The 15,037-nt window shown below is 44.2% G+C and overlaps 2 protein-coding genes across 6 annotated transcripts in view; both read left to right on the top strand.

Annotated features, from left to right (window-relative positions):
- Window positions 1-712: 712 nt before the first annotated feature.
- Window positions 713-1,588, top strand: LOC114785175 (myeloid-associated differentiation marker homolog). The gene has a single exon (XM_028971018.1). The coding sequence runs from the start codon at window positions 713-715 to the stop codon at window positions 1,586-1,588; it is 876 nt and encodes a 291-aa protein (XP_028826851.1).
- Window positions 1,589-3,051: 1,463 nt separating this feature from the next.
- tex2 (testis expressed 2) overlaps window positions 3,052-15,037 on the top strand; it is a 33,527-nt gene continuing 21,541 nt past the window's right edge. For 4 of the 5 annotated variants that reach the window (XM_028973252.1, XM_028973250.1, XM_028973251.1 and 1 more), the window contains exons 1-2: window positions 3,052-3,218; window positions 4,317-4,398. The gene's annotated coding sequence lies outside the window, so the exon portion shown is untranslated. Of the gene's footprint in view, window positions 3,219-4,316; window positions 4,399-8,179; window positions 8,260-15,037 lie in introns of those variants that run through there. The other variant, XM_028973249.1, reaches the window with a different exon arrangement.

The following is a 15,037-nucleotide window of genomic DNA, read 5'->3' as shown; positions in this document are numbered from 1 at the left end:
GACGCACAACATGACACTATTATTGTAAAAAATGAAATACTCTGGAATCATGCTGTCTAGTGGTTGCCATGTCAACAATAAAAAAAAAAAAAAGTTTGATGTGACCAATGATATTTCACAAGGTTCCTTTTTATGAACGTTATGTTTTTACAACATATGGACCAAAAGAATTTCTGTCCTAGCCAATGTCCTCGTTTTTGGAATCTGAACTTGTGTTATATGATATAGTTTTAGGCTTTATACATTTTTTAATCATTTTAATCAATCTCTCGTTGCAATGAAAATAATACTAAACCGAATTTGCAATACTTTTTGGAGGTTTTCAAACAAACCAAGTTAGAACAAAGAAAAGTTGACATGTTCAGTTACGCGAGTGAACGCATGGTGAGAATCCGGGGGAATTCTTCAGGGTGAAACAAACAAGTTTGAATGAGCTTTTCTTGTGGTCATCGATAAGAAAGCAAGCCCACACTACAGGAAGAGGGAGGAGGCTGCAGGCGGCTGTGTCTTTACCAACTCTCGAAGGTGAAATCATCCTTTATGTTCGGAGGGGCCAAGGCGGAAAAACTCGTTCTCTACTTTTGAACATTTTTTAAACAGTCTTTTGGACTGTTGGATGGTTTTTTTTATTATTATTTACTTCTTCTGGGCCGGGTCGGGAGTCGGTTTGAATGGGACAACGCTGAGGAGGCTGCTTTGCTCGAAGATCACAATGCCAGTGATTTTAGGGGAGATTAGCACCCTCACCAACCCACTTTCTGGGGTTCGTATCTGGGCCCTGGTGTCGGGTTGCATCACCTTCAGTCTGGTGGCTTCTATGGATATACCCCCAGAAACGCGCCACCTCACCCTCTACCGCACCTTCTGCATGTTTGTCTGGTGCTTCTTCTTCACGCTGACCTTTCTGATCCTCGCCATCACCTACATCCAGTTCCACAGCCTGCTCCCGCTCTCCTGGAAGAACCTGACTGTGACGGTGGCCGCCCTCGCCTCGCTCATGTGCCTGGCTGCCACGCTGGCCTTCCCCTGGATGGTGACGAGCAGCGCAGCGCAGCGGGCCGCGGAGCCCCGCAAGGTGGCCGCGTCCGCGAGCTCCAGCCTCACCTCCCTGGCCTACGCCACTGAGACCTACCTGATCCGGTTCCAGAGCCAAGAGCAGCGGGGGTACATGGCCAGCCTCCCGGGCCTGCTGAAGGTGGTCCAGGTCTTCGGCGGCTGCGTGCTGCTGCTCCTGGTTGTGGACCAGAGTGAGGAGGGCAACGCGGCGTGGAAGCTGTGCGTGACCGGGTCGGCTTACGCCCTCTGCCTGCTGGTGTCTCTGGGGACGGTGGTGGTGATGCTGGGGGAGTGCGCCGGGCGGTGCCTGGTGCCGTTCGACCGGCTGCTGGCGGCCTTCGGCGTGCTGGGGGTCCTGCTCTACATGATGGCGGCTGTGGTCTGCTCCACCAAGGTGCTGCAACTGCAGGATCCCGGCACCACCGCGGCCAGGGTGGCGGTCATCTGTGAGATGGTGCTTTCCTGCATCACTTTGCTTGCCTACACCATAGACCTGGCCTTCTCAGTCAAACTCCTATGTGACAGGAACTAACGTGTGAACGCCTGTGCTGACAATTTCAGAACAAACGTCCTTCAGATCTTTGTGTGTCTTGAAACATCATAACTGGTAAATAATCACAGAACAGATTTAGTCTGATCGAGCGCTAATGTAATTGCTTAGTTGTTGTGGGCTGCAGATTCTGTGATGGCCTTTTTGAAAGTCTTGCAAGGAACTAAAAGGAACTAAACCGCCAGACGTGTTTGACCCAGTTCCAAGTTTCATAACGCCACCGGAACCGTGCAAGACCGTGCACGACGTGCAGCGTGCAGGAGCGGCGCTGGGTGACGATACGAACCCAAACACCCACTCGCGCTGTTTTTCCTTGTGCGTCGAAAAAAGAAAGATACGAAAGGGCGGAAAGGCTGAGCATCTCCCGGAGCAGGATGTCGGTTTCGAAAGAAAAAGGGCTCTTTCGTTCACACTTTCCACTGCACGCGTCGCTCTGACGTCACCGTCTGCAACAGCGCTTTCGGGGTTCATCTAGCGGCCCCTGTCCGCTAGATGGCGACACACACACACACACACACACATACACATATATCCTCCTTCCTGAACTTCAGAATTAGATAAAATTACAGCCTTAAACCTTTGCATATTACTGTTTGTTGTAAGCGGAGAATAAGTGCATGAAGACTATGGCACAGACGTGTTATTGCAGTATATATACCGGGTTGGTAGTAGCCAAGTGGGCAACACACTCGCCTATGAACCAGAAGACCCAGGTTCACTTACTACCATTGTGTCCCTGAGCAAGACACTTAACCCCTAAGTTGCTCCAGGGGGACTGTCCCTGTAACTACTGATTGTAAGTCGCTCTGGATAAGGGTGTCTGATAAATGCTGTAAATGTAAATATATATGTCTGTCTACTTTCCAGTTTCTGTGTTCATTATTGCACAAACTCCTCGCACCACATGGTCTGTGCTGTACTGCAAAGTAAAATATTTATATTGTTAAACTTTGAGATATGTGTTGTATGTATAAATGTGTGCATGGATTTGAACGGAGTAAGCAGTTATACTGCATTTATACTAAAACATTTGCATCATATCTCTCCTGTGTATGTAAATCGGAAATGTGATTTTTGGACTACAAATGTTTCGGGTACTGCTTGATTTTCGAGTCACACTTGTTGCACGCATGTTTTATAATGGTGCCAGTCACCGTTTAATCAATCGCTCATCACGTAGAGCATTATTTCCGCACTCGATTTCTCACGCCTGGGATACTCAATAAGTGTTGCCAGGTTGGTTATATTTGGAATTTGATTTTATGGGGTGTCGAAAGCAGGTTTCATAGAACACGTTCCCTCGTTCAATTTTGCTATAGTAAGTCATCGTTTGGGTTGTAGTGATGGACGGAATAATGGGGAATTATTTCGAACGTTTTGGCAGTTTCACCGATTGTTTTTAAAAGCCGAATCTGGCAACCCTGCGCTCAATCCGTGTTGTCTTGTTGAGGAACTGCTCGGGCAGCAGTCCGCTGTCAACAGGCTGGGGACGGACGCGGGCGCATCGGCTTCGTTTAAGGGACTGACAGGCCCGACAGCGTTTCCCAGCCCTCTCTTCCCGTCCGCCGCCGCCCGCCCCGGCCACTTCCGCGGATAATGAAGTCGAAACGCGGTAAGCCCAGACAGAGGCTAACCAGACAGGCTAGCTAGCACCGCTGCCCCTGCATGCGTGTTCAGCTGTCAGGACAAAGCCTGGAAATGACAGGACGCAACGACAACGCGGCAGAAATTTTATATCATTATCGCTCCACCTTTTTTAATAAGCGACAGCGTGGCGCTTGCGACCCCGGCCTAGAGACGTGGGCAAGTTCGCCCTGTCCAAAGTTACCAACTTTAGCATCTGTGAAGCCCGGCGATTGCGTTGCTGTTCCTTGATTGCGAATTGTTTCCGACCCGGTTTCAGTAGTCGCCTGCGTCCCGCGGACTATGGCAGGCCGTTGGTGCCATTTCAGAAGTTTACGGCACTGTGATTTAATTGGCACCTTGTGCTCCGTTGATCGAGATGATTGGAGCTGGTCGCTGGGAACAGACTGGCTGGCTCTGGGAAACACCCTCAGATTGTTCTGGAAGAATGACGTGATTGTAGTGGGATCACTCTTGGGTTATTTGCTGAATTAAATTAAATGACTGCTACCAAAAACAACAGCAGCAATCTCTGTGAATGATTAACATCTGCGCCGGGTCTGAGTCACACTTATCTGTTCAGTCTACTGAGCACAAAGGGGCATGTGAAGAACCTCCAAAAAGTAGTGTTTTTAGTCTTAAACTTTTTCATTTTAACCTAGGTTTCTGTATAATTGTTTCCCTTAATTAAACACTGACATTTCAGGGACAAAAGTGTAAATCCTGTATGGTTTGTTGAGCTTTGTGGATACCGGAGAAGGCCACGGTCCCACTTGAGTCACAACACAACGTGCATTGGATGGAGATGGACCCAGTGGCGGTTTTTGTCCCGAAGGCCCACAAATTGACACCCACTTCACAGATACGGACACACCCTCACAAAAACCAGCCAATCAGGAAGCGTCTCGTCTACTACAGTATGAGTCCAGATAGTTTTGAGTGCGGCTGATGTGTGGATGTGGACGCAAGGCTTTTTCACCACGTGTGTGGGTGCATTAGCAGCGTTCACTGGCTGTTGTCTCTCTGCTGTAGTTTTGACTGTTACTTTATGTGCGTCCAACACCCCACCCCCACCCATTCTCTGTAGGTCATCAGGGATCATGAAACCACATCACCAGACCATCCAGACAGTCCAGTGGGGCTGAGTTGAATGGCACCAAGTCCTGACGGTAAGTGGCGACCCTGCGACAGTGGAAAAAATGCCACCGAGTGGCAGCACAGAGGCTCCTCTTGTTCTTTCAAGCCCTGGTGATGAACAGATTACTTTTGTGGGAAATCTATTGCGTTGACCCAATATGACCCAATTCAGCATTTGCAGTCCCTTTAAGGTTGCATGAAACATTTCTCTAATTCTGCCTTCGCTGATGTGGTCTGAAATCTGGAAATCACATTACAACAGTTCTGGTTCCAATCCAACCATTTGCCATTGTTCACAATATGCCATTTTTGGCAAGAGGTCAAGAGACATTAAGAGGTTGGTAGGGCCTTGATGGATTTTAACAAATGCAGTTCTAACTTCTTTCTGGATGAGTTCTGACGTCTCATGAAAATTCCAATAGGATGTAAATAATTTCCCACAATGCATTTTTGTGAAAATACCACTTTGCAAATTGTAACAATGGCGGTCAGCCTGTTGTAGCCTTGCTTTTCCAGAACAGGAATGCCAACAAGGTTACGAAAGTTCCACAGCTGTGAAATAATACAAAGCAACTGTAAGATATTAGATAAGTGTTTTTTTTTTTTTTTTTCCTTCTCCCTGAAACGTCACCATTCTATTATGTTTGGTTGTGTACCGAAATGAGCTTTCTCAATGTTGATGGTGGCCAAAATGGCTGTAGTTAAATGTAAACAGTAACACTGGCACCTTCCCCAGGACAGATTGACAGTAAATATGGTCTGTTGGGGGTTGTGGATCACCGGACTTGTATGTGGGTTCTCCAACTTGGGTTGCTAGTTTCTTATGGGCCAGACACTCAGGAAGAACAAGGAGGCAGAATGGTGTTTTTGTGCTGTTGAAGACCAGTACGTAGCATTGTGTTATTTCTTCTTCGTGCTTGAGTGAAGGTAAACTGCTTTGGAATTTGCTTCCTTATTGCAGTAAATGAGGTCTTTATCCTCATTTGGTTTTGGTTTTGGATGTCGTATGGGTAGTAATGTTTGTGTGATGCTTCATGTTGTGTCTTGGGGGATTAGCGCTATCAGGAAAGTCGTTAACTTGGTCGTTTTAGTGGGGGGGGGTGTGTCTGTAATCACGAGTCTTTGAGTTTCACCTTCCAGAACTCTGGTGGCTGTTCTTTCGGCGCATCTCATGAGCAATGTGGGTGCCTTGTAACCAACTTGACCTGTTTCCAAACTGGAATGCGCTCCACATGGAGATTGATGCGATGCTGACATGGAGAAATGTTGCAGTTCCTGAATTGCCGGTCTCTAGCTGTAGCTCTAGCAGGAAGCTGGCCCAGAGGAAGGGTCATGTTGTTTGGTATGAAGACACCTCCCGTTCACCTGGTGTGTTTTAAAATGAAAGTTGGTTGGGTTGCCCAACCAACTATTTCTTCAAATCAGATTTGCAATTGAAAGGAAAACGATCCTTTCGTAGCTTGGTCAGCTGTCTGTTTCAATATAAAAGAGTGAAGGAGGCACGTTTTACACAATCCTGTGATCATTTATCCCCTGGTGGCCATTGTTTTTCAGACCTCTGCTGAGCGTTGTTGCTTAATTAGATCTTCTCTGCAGAAAGTTTCATATTTGCATTCTCTGCAGTCTTGGGATATGGGATATTTCTGAGTCATGTCTTCAAATGCAGCCTCAGAAGTATGTGAGATGCAGGTCATGAGAGGCAGGTTTTTTTTTTGGTCACCAGCAGCTTCAGCGCTTCTTTAAAGTTTGTATGAACCGAGTGCAGAATGTCATACGGAGTCGTCCTCAAGCCCCCTGTTCAGCCAGAAGGAAAGTAGAAGGACCAATGAGGGAATGCAAGATGAGAAGTGTCCTCCTGAACTCGTCCATCCCTCGGATCTTTGTCTCAGCCTGGTGACACCTCTCAACTTTTAGCCCCGTCCTGCCGTTTGAAGTTTGCTGGGATTCAGGCCAGTGTTTGAGGCAGGTGATGCTGGTTTCCACCGTTGATGGTGTTCTTGTGAGGGGAGCGAAAGTTGAGATCTTGAGAGAACTGTCAAGATGTCGCGTTGGATAGCTAATGGTGTTGTTGCTTGTCTTGTTATCCTGAGGTTGCCCACCTTACTCCTGCACCTCAAGACCTGGGTTGCTTTCAGTACAGGGAAAGTAACAAACAAGCAGCGGGGGGACAAATATAGCCTCTTCCTTTAATGACGTCTTTATCTGCCGAGCGCTCGGTTCCCTACCTTCCTCTGTGAAGCTCTGACAGAAGAGATCTCGCCAGCAGCTGGCTTTTCCCCTCCTGAATCGACCGGCCCACTTCCTGTCAACCGGGACTTTGGCGGGCGTGCCTGTCTCCTGGATACCTTCAGCCGATTGATCCACCAGCCCCTGCTTCATTACTGTTGTTTTCAGCGTTTTTTTTTTTTTTTTTTTTTTTCCACTGCCTGTGCCTATCTGATCTTTTTATTTTCTTCTTGTTCTAATGTTTTTACAGCGGGAGGCTTGTGACTCTGACCTTGTGACACTTATAGCCTTTCTGTGACTTGTTTTTGGGCCTGTGTTAAAAACACTGTAGATAATGGTTTCATGTAATTACATTCTGAGCATGAAAACCCGATTCATCCAGCGTGCTTTTCTTTTTTTTTTTTTTTTTTTTTAAATTATACATGGATTTAAGTCATTCCAACCATACAGGTAGGGTCTGAAAATGATGTCACAGTTTATAGAAATTATGGCATGTGCGTTATAATTTTTAATAATGCAAATATGATTTACCACAACCATGATCTAATTGATGCATTACTGTTCATGCTCAATATTTTATTGATTTATTGCCCAGGCCCTTTATACACAGCAGGCCCAAAAATAGACATGGCGTGTGTCAGGACAGATGAGACGAATGTAATGTAATGTAATAAGAAAAAAGAATGAAGCACTTGGTAGTTATTGTATATTGAAGAAGATAATAGCTACATTTTTTGTTGGTGTGGAATTTAATCCTGCGCCCAGAGTACAATTTTTAATTATCTTTTTAATAAACAGTTTCAAGTGGGAGGGGCCAGCATTGTTGCCAAATTGCCCAAAAAATTGTGCAAACTAGTTGAAACTGTCTGAAAAATGTAACACTGCTGTGACCTGTTTCACCCACAAAATCAAATACAAGAACCATCCAATCTGTCAGCATTGAGCCTCCTTTCCTTCTGTTTCTGTTCTTTGTGATGATAACTTGTTCATCACAAACATGACCTCTGCTGTTGATATCGCAGGACCATGGACGCTGATTGAGGCCAAACGTCATCCACCACGTTTTTCTCTTCTTTGACGTGCGAGGCCAAGATGCGTAAGGGGGTCATCTGCTCTTACCTCCGTGATGAATTGGTGTCATAAATAACGCTCTCATAACCCGAAATGATATTCTGCATGGTCGCCAAAGCTACGAAGGAAATGATTTGCCTGTTGTTGGGCCGAGGGCCATGTTAATAGACGATGATTAAATGCGATGCCACCCTGCGACGGTAACTGAGCTCCTGCTAAATAATTTACGTGCAGCACGAACTCCCGGGGAAAGTGGGTGTCAGTCTGCTCTGACCTCATCTCACCCTGCCTTGTCTGCAACCTGAGGTGTATTTACAAGCGTGCGGCGGTCCCGGCCATGTCGTCCATTCAGATCTAATGGGCTCAGGTTAATGAGCTTGATCTGCTAATCTCGCCAGTCCTTACTTAACCGGGTCTGACGCATGGCTGAGCTGGAGCCAAGCTCTCCATCGCACTTTATCAGCCGTCACATGACTCCGGATCTTCAGTATGATCTGTAATTAATCAGCATGGTTACTGTGGTGCCTGTTTAGAAGGTGGAGACGTATGAAGCTGAAGAGGGGAAAATGGACCAGATTGTGTTGCTAGACAACTGGGTGAGATGACCTCTAACACAGGGTGGTTGTTTTTTCTTTTAATGGATTGAAGAATTAGGAAGGAATTAAGAAACATGGTTTTTCCTCTCTAACCTGCATTCCAAAAACTACTTTTTTTTTTTTTTTGTACTACTGTAGACAAAAAATACATACGTTTTAACAAGTTTAATGTAAGATGCAGCCATTCAGCAATCTGTGTTAACAAGAAATCCAAAGCTAGACCAGCTCAAGTTTGCAGATGAGTGGCCAATTTAAACGATAGACCAACTTTGATTCTATGTTTTACAAAAACCAAGATGTCGTCTGGTGGAAACCAGTAGAAAGAAGCACAGAGAAAACAAGATTGTAAAAGTATGACAGTAGAGAGCAAAAATAAGTTAAACATGTATGTGTATAAGGCATTTTCCACCCACAGACCATAAGACAATTGAACACACCACCTCTGTTATGTTGAGCAATATTATCTATTAATACGCCGTTCCATTTTGCACAGTAGTATTTTCACAATTTTTACTATGCACATTTATTATTCATTTCACCTGTTTAGCGTAAGTTTTTTTGGTTAAATGTAACTCTTGTACTGCCCGTGTCCCCTGTTTGCACTTTATGTAGCCCGGTATGTCTGTGTCGCACACGTGTACTTTATGTCGGTCCGTAACAGTTTAATTGTTTAAATGTTACATGTAACACCAGGTTCCGGAGAAACGTTCTATGAACCGTCTAACACGTATGCAGCTGAAATGACAATAACGCAGAACATGAATTTAAGGTATAAAAATATGTAGATACATTTTGCAATCGGAGAGATGCAGGTGGAATTCTAATATTGTTCTTATCGCGTTTCCTGTGATGAGTTCCAAATGGCTCCGCTTGAACTTCTGGTATTCTGGTCCTTCTTGTCAGACTTGTATGTGCCCAGTGCCTATGCTTTGGTCTTGAATGGGTGATGTAAACTGATCCGGGATCAGGGCAGGAAGGCAAACCTTTTCCAGCTATGCTGGGTAAGGAGCCGTTTCCTCGGCCTCCCCACTCGCCGCTAATCCCCTTCTTATTATCCCCGCCCGTGTGGCAATGGCATTAGCTTTTTTTTTCTTTTTTTTTTATGTACCCGGCAGACCCGCGCCGAGTACCCCGCATAATTTGAAAGATTATTATTCCACATTTTACATGGGCTCCCAGTTGTTTGCAGCAGTGTCAGTTTAAACAGTTTAATGCCAATTTTCACCGTATTACATCATGTAAATGGCGAAGCGGCGGGGAGGGATTCATCCATTGTGCCACTTCCCTTCGCGCCATCTTCGCCACTCTGTCTAATTTTCATCCCCTTGAAAACACCCCGGCAAATTCGGCTCTCTGAAAAGAGATGTCAGAACGGCAGGCTTTTTCCAAAGACCTGCACGTGTCACGTAGTGCCCTGCCAGCGGTTCGAGGTGTCTGTTCTGTGGGAGAACAATGGCGGGTTTGTTGCGTCTGGGGCTGAGGCTCTTATGTAAAGGAAAGGACGGCGGGGGATTAGCTCCAATCCCAGCCGGCGAAACCTGAGCCAGGTGTAGTGGGCAGGGGATTACGCCGCCTTGTTTCACCGAGCGCTCTAAAGCCACGCAGATCTGGAAGAGATGAGCGCTTGAGGGCTAATTCTGCCCTTCTGCTTCAGTCTGGGATTGTTGGAATCATTCTCGTTATCAACGTGAAGAAAGCAGAGGCGCAAGAGACGGAAAGGAAAAATGAAAATGAATCAAATGAATAATTGGGGACATTTGGCTCCCCCAGTTTTCCTCCTGATATCTTGCAAATGTCAATTTCTCATATTAGCTGAGTTAACACTATTAAAAAAAGTTGTTGTTTTTTTTTGTGAGAAAATGTGTTGTGGGTGCAACTGATTTGAGGTGACCATCTTAACGCGTCATAGCCTAAACAGATCATACGTTCATATAATAATCTACTGAAGGTGAAGAGGACCAGCTCACTGCTTGTAAATTTGTTTCAGTGATTGGTGTCCTTCAGTGTCCATGTTGTAAATTTTTAACGAAATGTTAATTTGATTGCAGTTCTCGGCCACCGTCGTCAGGTGATCCGTTTTAATTATTGCAGGAGAGATACAAAAATGTACGCTGAGGCATTTTAGGCCCAATTGCAATTCTAATACTGACATGTCTTGGCTCAGCTGCTTGGGGGACAGAAGTTGACTCTCCGAGAAGAACTTCTAGAAAATTGTCATTGGAGACTGAAATGAACAGGTTACTTTTTTTTCCTAGCAAAATCATATTTAAATGTTATTATATCTAGGTTCAGGCTTATGTTAATAATTTTTTTATGTTCTATAAGAAAATTTAAATGTCTAAGAAAGGTGATATTTATTAATAGATTGCCTAATTGATCACTTTAAATGTTGCGAACGGGAAACGTATTGTGAAATGATCAGTGCTCCCTTTATATGTGTGTGGCATCTTTTTGAATTATTAATGCCTTGCTTACATGCTGGTGGTGAGACATCAACAGAAAACCAGTCCTGCCACCAGCAGTTCCCCCTGAATAAACAAAAATGCAGTGAATACAGAGTCTTCCTGGTGCGTCTGCATTTGGTGCAGACCTGAATCCAAATCGTACTGAAATGTAATAAAAAGAAATAGTCCAACTTGATCTGCATTATAACTAAAACCTTGAACGGTGGCATTATTAATACCATAAACTTCGTCCCCTGGACCTATTTAGCTGACTTACCCTGGTCAGCAGGTCATCATAAGTGATGCAAAAGGGCGTTCATGGTCAAGTGAATAGAGGTGCGAATGTTGTATGATATATTCTGCCTGTTTTCTGTTTACATATAAACTGTGGTTCAAAATATCTTCCCTTTCTGACATTTTATATACTTTAAGACTTTATTTTTGTTGTTTTGAAGAAACATTACACTTGAAATCATAATTGAATGATAACTAATTCCGTACAACTCTCTCCTCAGTCATCTGGAGAGCTGCCTGGTCCTGGTGGGGACGAAGGACAGAATTAGACACTCTCACATGTACATCCCCTCCATCAGAGGTGTGTCTTTAATCTGTTGCCATTTGAAATGACAGCAGGTAACATTTCTGGACCGTCTCGGAGGGCCCAGTTCTTCCCTCTCTCTGTGTCCATCTGTTTCTCTCTGTGTGTCCTGATGGCACCAAAACCCCGCAAACGCCTCCGAATTTTACTTCTACACAAGATTGTGGAGACGGCTCAGGCATGTTTTTTGTATGCTGAGCTCTATAAAATGGCTTCTCCTCGTCCCCCAGAACGTTTTATTCCGTGTAGCCGATCTGTTACCCTCCCAGAAGGGTCATACCGACTGGAATAAACAGTTTTGGCCAGGTTTAGAGTCCCCGGCCTGAAAGTGTTGACATTGATGTGAATCCCTGCTGACACCAGGTTCAGGGTCCTGGTTGTCATTTGCCGAATTTATTCCCAGCATGATTCAAATCTTTCTGTCGGAATGTCACCACCACCTAAAACGATGCTTTTAAGGGTCCATGCACAACCTGAACATGTTCAGGAGCTCCTGTTCCCCCCCCAATCTGGCAACCACCATGATGTCTGCTGATGAATCAATTTCCAGCGTAGATCTCATTTGGAATGGGGAATGTCCATTATTTATTCCTGTTTGCCCAAACGCCACATCACCTTAACAACTGGGTCGTTAACCTCGTGTTGCAGTAGGTTTGTTGGGGGGGAGACACATGGATGTTGTCACGGTAACAGGTTATCTTATTCGACTTGCTGGGAAAAGGAGGTTCCCTAGGGAATCACCCAGTCCCAGGATTTAGTGAGTTAGTGTCGAGTATTCTGTACCTGCAGGTTAATAGTAGGTTTCTGTGAAATCCACTTTAAGTGTTTAGGTTGGAAGCCCCATGTATGCGACAGTATTTATTCAGCTATTAGCTTCATATTGTTCATATTGTTAACTGCTGCATGTCTCTGTGTCTAGCCATCACATATACACACACAGATGGGGTGATATAGATATGGCCTCATCTGCAATTACGTGTTTAATATTTACATTATTCCAAAATACCATTGAGAAAGGTCTTGTGTTCACAGGCTTCCCACGGGCCAGGGAATTTCTGGAACATCAGGGATTTTCAGTAAAGACATTTCCATACATGGAAAGTCAGGGAATTTGATCATTTGGGTGCCAAGTCGGAATTATCTGGGAATTTTGTTAGTAGCATATAGTGCAAAACTTTGAGAAGTCTGTATCGACATGTTCTTACTCTGGCTAACTTACCAAACATGCCAGGCAAGTGTAAATGGTTTGGTTTGTTCCATTCAATATGCGAAGCTGCCGATATTCAACAACAATGACGTAGATGCACTTTTGAATTCTATAACTTTTTTAAATGCCCTTTTCTGCTCAGCACCCAAACTTTTTGTTCAGGGAAAGTCATGGAAAAGTCAGGTGAATTTTATGTCTGATTTGCAGGATAGAAACATCATTGTTCTAGCTCAGAAAAAAAAGTCACATCCTTAAATACATAACATTATTTCTGTGAAGAATAAAGACTAGTTTTTGTTTAAACATGTTTTTTTTTTTCTGTTGAACTCTGCATACAATAATGTGTGAAAATGTGCAGCTCTCTTAATTTAATGTGGTTCAATGTCAGGGCAATAAAAATAATGAGCAGCGATGCGGCCGTGGAATTAGAAACAAACAAATAAAAAAAACAGCAGTGGAGAAGAGGATTCTAGTCATGGCCGTTCATTTACTTATCTCACGTGGAGAACAATTTCAATTCCTGGAGAAGCCGTTATGGAACGTAGATGGTAATAATAACCATAAATGCTGTATGACTGTAGGGTTCTAGGGGCCTCATCCTTTGGCCAAAAAATCACCTGGAAATGCAGTACTTCCACAACCATGTTAGTGAAAGGTCACCTGAAGGCTCATTGTTGGGAATGTAACCCTTGTCGACCTTATGTCACTCTGTACGTTCTAATAACAAGGAACAATGTGTTTGTTCTTTGCGAAAAATTCCTTTCTTCAGTTCAATGTTGCCCCCAGCAGGTGACAGAGGTGTTTGAATCCGTCATGCTGGGAAACAAGTCCTGGTTTCTTTTTGCCTCGGCTCTGGTTTAGAGGAAAGGGAAAAAAATGACTCATCTGACCATCTGACGTACTTCATTCTGTGCTATTTCTTCTCAGAAGCGCTTTCTGTCCAGGGTTAATGAGCACTTGATGCGATTTTCCTTCCATGTCAAAGTCAAAAGCAGCAAGAGATTAATTTCCTCAAATGACAGACGAGCCTTTGATCTCAGTCCCATTTAATCACAAAAATCTAATACGAAGGATACTACAGGTCAGTTGCTGTTATGCTGTAGTCACAGGTGTTTCAGTGTTTACAGGTCATGTGACGTTCTAAAATGCATGCTGGGATGTATATTTGTCTCAGTCAGGAAATAAAAGGACCGGTCTGAAACTAGTGAGCCTTTGTTTTGTGCTAATGATGCAGGGTCTGGTCTGTGTTGGCGGACTGAGGAATGTTGCAGCAGAATGGTGGCTTTGTGTTTGGGGGAGACCCCCCACTCACACATGAACAAGAATCGGTTCTCCAGCTTCTTCTGCTCTCGTCTGTGGATGGGTCAGTGCTCTGCTCCTGTACAGTTTATTTCTTGGTGCTTGTTGGTCTGGTTTGGGCATCAATGCACTGATCGGCCAAGGCGCTAATTGCTTCTAATTTGCACTCAAATGTAATCAGGTCATCGGACCGTGAAGATATCTGTTGTGAAACTTTCCTGTAATCTCCATTTTGAAAGGCCACGTTGCCCGGGATGCTGGTTAAGGTAATCACTCTGAAAATATTCTGGTCGTAGTAACATAAGCACAAAACGATGCTTTGATGCATGAAGATAATTTGGAACAAGATCTTTGTGAAGAGGACTACGTAGCAACACCTCAAGAGGCTGGTCATCAAAGTCCTGTTCTCAAAATCAATCAATCGATCGCCGGTGAAATTGACTGTAGCCACCCGGAGCTCCTCACAGTCCCATTAAGTCGATGTTAGTCATACTATTTGACATGAGTTATCAAAGGTCATGACTCCAAATTGGAATCATGAGGGTCAGTCATTTCCTCACCGTATCAGCTTTCTGATTGGTCGCGCCCATGACCTGACCTTGAGGCATAGCACAGATCCTGCGCTAATTTTCATGCATGCATTATAAATCATTTGAAGATAAAAGAGTGCATGTATATGGTTCTGTGAATGAGAAGCTTCCCTTCCTGGGAAGCTGACCATGACAAAACAAGACTTGCGTCATTTTGTTGTAACAATCACAAGACAATCACAAGTGTAAAAAAGGGAGTTTTAGTGTGTTTGCATGATAATTTGCAAGTCCAAGAGGAACTCTGTGTGCTAAATCATAATGAGACATTAAAGTTGAATTAGAAGGTGCATAAAAATTATTTTCCTTTGATGTAGGTGGAACTTCAGAGATGAAGTTACTAGGACAGTGTTGCTGCTGTGAATGAATGTAAATAATTAATGAAAAAGATTATGATATGGGAACGATGAAATATTATTCATAGAGGCCATGGGTTCTGTAGAAGTGAAGCAAGAAAACCCCCACCAGGCTATCAGGGTTGCTGTAGAACAAAACCAGTAGATGGAAAGACCATTTAGACTGTGAAAGTGATAAGCGAAGTCTGTTCTGCACCTGGCCAGCAGGGGAACTAGAATTGTTCTAATTGAAATAAAGAATTTGGTCCTTTCATATTGTTCTTATTGTAGAACCCAAGAACATCTGC

Source organism: Denticeps clupeoides, chromosome 3 (assembly GCF_900700375.1).
Source record: "Denticeps clupeoides chromosome 3, fDenClu1.1, whole genome shotgun sequence".
Lineage (NCBI taxonomy): Eukaryota > Metazoa > Chordata > Actinopteri > Clupeiformes > Denticipitidae > Denticeps > Denticeps clupeoides.
The sequence above is the reverse complement of the archived record's forward strand: the minus strand, read 5'-3'. Positions and strand labels throughout refer to the sequence as shown.

Bases quoted from the DNA above. Each gene is read 5' to 3' on its own strand.
- LOC114785175 (XM_028971018.1), top strand. From the start codon at position 713: ATGCCAGTGATTTTAGGGGAGATTAGCACCCTCACCAACCCACTTTCT.